Below are 3494 nucleotides of genomic sequence, written 5' to 3'. Positions count from 1 at the left end.
CATTAAAATCAATCCAAATGTTCATCTGTTAATGCTGATCTGTAATGAGATTCTATATACTTCATTTTTTAAATATACCTTTTAAAACAGATAGGTACTGTTAAACACTGACATCATGGAATAATTACATATATATATGGAGAGAGAGAGAGAGAGAGAGAGAGAGAGAGAGAGAGAGAGAGAGAAGGAAGGAAGGAGGAGAGAGAGAGAGAGAAAGAGAGAGATTGATTCTGTTGTTTTTGTTTCTCTGGAGAACTCTAATACTGCTTGTATACCCAATACCAGGCTCTCTGGTAATCCCTCCCCCCACCTCCTCAAAGCAAGGAGTTTAGACCAGAGGTCTAAGGAGGCTTCTCCTTGCGCCCAAACCCAAATGCTGTCACCAGTCACGGCCCATAATTCCTAAGCATTCTTGTCATAAGGACAATAGGAAGGAGGCCAGAGCTGCAGCCCAGGCTGACAAGAGTGTACCAGCAAAAGCAAGAGCACGGGAGCACGCACCCTTACCACTGTGGCAACAAGCTGGACTAGGCTTTCAGGGCTCGGAAAGTCCCTTCGGGCAGCCAAGTGAGAGCACAGGAAGGGTGGCTGAATCTGTCTCACATGGGCCTCCCCTACATTTCCTCAGCCACTGCTTCCACACTGCTGAAATAGGAGGAGAAAGGAATACCCTAAAAGCCCCATCCACTTTGGGACACTTAACTCATAGTGACAACACTCCACATATTCCCCTCCCCCCCCAAATACGCAAAACCAAGATCTGTTCCCAAACTGTGTCCTTAAATCTCACCTCAAAAGATTAGTGCCGTCTACAACTTCAGCCCAAAGGATGCGTTTTCCCAAGCCGAATGAATGAGATTACATTCTGAAGAGTTCCTACCATCACTCTCAACACTAAAGGAAATAAAATTGAATTTGAGAAAACAGCTAAGTCGGTTTGCATGCAACGTTTGGACCAAAAAGCCTTGGAAATTTAGTGTTTAAAAATGGAACGCCATCCTGCTTTTGGGGAACAAGGGCACAGTCTGGCATACACACGATCACACGATACCCAAGCAGCATGCCGATTTTACATATTTGAGTTAACTAAGATTTGTAGAAGGATCCGCACTACAAATAAAAGCTGCCACGTGGATTACCCGTACCTCTCGAAATGGAGCCAGAACTGAAAACTCCAGTGCACGTGTGACACCTCTGCTCTGGAGCCCACCCCGCCCTCACCCTCCCCCCACTCCCACCCCGCTCTGCACCGAACACATTCGCACCGCAGCTGAGAAAGGAGCACATCGCAAATGATCTCTGTAGATTCACAGGCACACTGTCCATTTCGAATCAACGAATCCATCTTGGAGCTAAAAGGGAGCTATCTGCTTCTGCTTGCCGCCTCCTGCCAGGTAGATAAGCTATTCCCACTTTACAGATAAGGTAAATACGAACCACAAGCTAGGAGGGTCAGAATGGCTTTATCATGGACTGAGGGCTGTAGCGACAACAGCGTAGTACTGAATCCAATGATTCCCACGAACACGTACGGGGCGCATGAAACACAGGGGGAACCGGGCGATCATGCAGGCGGACATCGAAATACGCTAATCAGAGTCATCGTGAAAAAATCATGCAGCTTAAGTAGCGAGCCAGAGCTGTGCAAATTAACCCTCAGTCGGAAAGAAGGACGCGGGGGGAGGGGAGCCTTGCGGGGGAAGAGGGGTGGGTGGGGACAGTTGGGTGAAAACAGAAGAGGAAAGGGGGCGGAAGGGACTCTCATGGTTCTGTTGCAGTTTCTGGGGAAGAGAATGGGAGACTCTACTCCGATTCTACCATATGGTTTTTTTTCTGCCGCTACTGTGGAAACAACGTAACTTGTAGTCAACCACATTCCTCTGCTGGCAACATGAGTAAGATACACTGCAAAGGCAGAAGCGCCGGGTCAATGCCTCTTGTGTCCCCGTAAACGCGCAGGCGGGTGCGTGAGGCTCGGGGACAGGCACAGAGTCGCTGGGAGGGACTCGTCAGATCCCCTGGCCCGACGGGGAGATGGTTTCCTGCAGAACGAGGTGCAGGAGATGGTTCTGCTCGGCGCTCAACAGGGGCCACATCTCCACCTGCAGCGACTTGACGGCTTCCGTGTCCTTCTCGTGGGTGGCCATGACCAAGGACTGCAGCAGCAGGAAGAGCTCCTCGGGAAGCGGGCCGCTGCTGTCCTGCCCGTGGCCGTCGAAGGCCTCCCAGGAGTACTTCTCCAGGGTGTGCGCGTGCTCCGGCAGGAGCTTGGCGGGCGGCGGCTGCAGGAGCAGCAGCAGCAGCACGCGGGACACCTCGCAGCGGACCAGCACGTCGGCGAAGGCGCCCAGCGCGGCGGGGGAGGGCGCGGCCGCGGCCCCCGCGCCGGGCAGGAGCAGCGCGAGCGGTGGGGCGGAGGCCGCGCCGGCCCCGGGCTGCGGCGCCGGCGGCTTGGGCTGCGGCTGCGGCGGGGGCTGCGGCCCCGTCGGCGGCACCGGGTGGCTGCCGTACTCCCGCGCCAGGAGCTGCATGCGCGTGAAGAGCGCCAGGGCGCCGCTGTAGTCGCGCGCCAGCAGCTGGCAGGACGCGGCGTCGCCGAGCGCCTGCAGGGCGGCCAGGGGCAGCTGGGGCAGCTGCAGCTGCGCGGCGCGTTGGAAGTGGCCGGCGGCGGCGGCCGGCTGGCCCAGGTCGCGCAGGGCGGCCGCCAGCTCGAGGCAGAGCGCGGCGGCGGCAGCCGGCTGGCCTAGCTCCAGGTGCAGGCGCACGGCGGCGCCCAGGGCGGCGGCAGCGGCCTGCAGCGGCTCCCCGTAGGCGGCGGGGCAGGCCAAGCGCTGGCGCGCGTCGCGCTCCTGCCGCAGGAAGAGGCGCGCGGCCTCGGTCAGCGCCAGCGCCTCCCCGGGCCCGTGGAAGAGCGCCTGCTGGCAGCGGGCCACGGCCAGCTGGCACCAGGCCGCGTACGGCAGGCACTCCTGTGCGCGCAGCTCGCGACCCAGCTGGCCGAACTGCTCGCCGGCCTCCGCCACGTTAGGCTTCCGCAGGAACCGCTTCTTCAGCTTGTTGCACACCTGGCGGTAGCGCGCCAGGAAGTCCCCGGCCTCAGGCCCGGGGCCCGCACCACCACCCAGGCCGGCCGCGGAAGCCGCCATGATCGCCGCTTAGGCACTTCCGGGCGCGCTGACGCAAGTGGGCGCACGTGCTGGGCGACGGCGGCGGGCTGAGACGTGTCCTGCGACGGGCTCCGGCCCACCACGCGACCGCGCCGGCTCGGCCGCCCGGAGCTCTCGTCGCCCTGGTGATATGCAAAATAGCAAGCACGGAGGCCCGGCCGGGACAGGCTGCGGGTGGTGTATGCAAATCGGGGGCCCTGGGGCGGGGCGTGGCCCGCTGTCCGGGGTTCTGTGAGCGGACCAATGGTGCTGGGGCGGGGCCTGGCTGGGCGCCCCCTGTTGCTAGGTGACAGCTTTTTAAAACAAATTTATTTATTTAATTTATTT

The 3494-nt window shown here is 59.3% G+C and overlaps 1 protein-coding gene across 1 annotated transcript; it reads right to left on the bottom strand.

Annotated features, from left to right (window-relative positions):
* Positions 1–1862: 1862 nt before the first annotated feature.
* Positions 1863–3244, bottom strand: LOC117310306 (40-kDa huntingtin-associated protein). The gene has a single exon (XM_033849660.2). The coding sequence runs from the start codon at positions 3144–3146 to the stop codon at positions 2010–2012; it is 1137 nt and encodes a 378-aa protein (XP_033705551.1). The 5' UTR covers positions 3147–3244; the 3' UTR covers positions 1863–2009.
* Positions 3245–3494: the final 250 nt, after the last annotated feature.

This window comes from Tursiops truncatus, chromosome X (assembly GCF_011762595.2).
Source record: "Tursiops truncatus isolate mTurTru1 chromosome X, mTurTru1.mat.Y, whole genome shotgun sequence".
In the NCBI taxonomy this organism is placed as follows: domain Eukaryota; kingdom Metazoa; phylum Chordata; class Mammalia; order Artiodactyla; family Delphinidae; genus Tursiops; species Tursiops truncatus.
The sequence above is the reverse complement of the archived record's forward strand: the minus strand, read 5'-3'. Positions and strand labels throughout refer to the sequence as shown.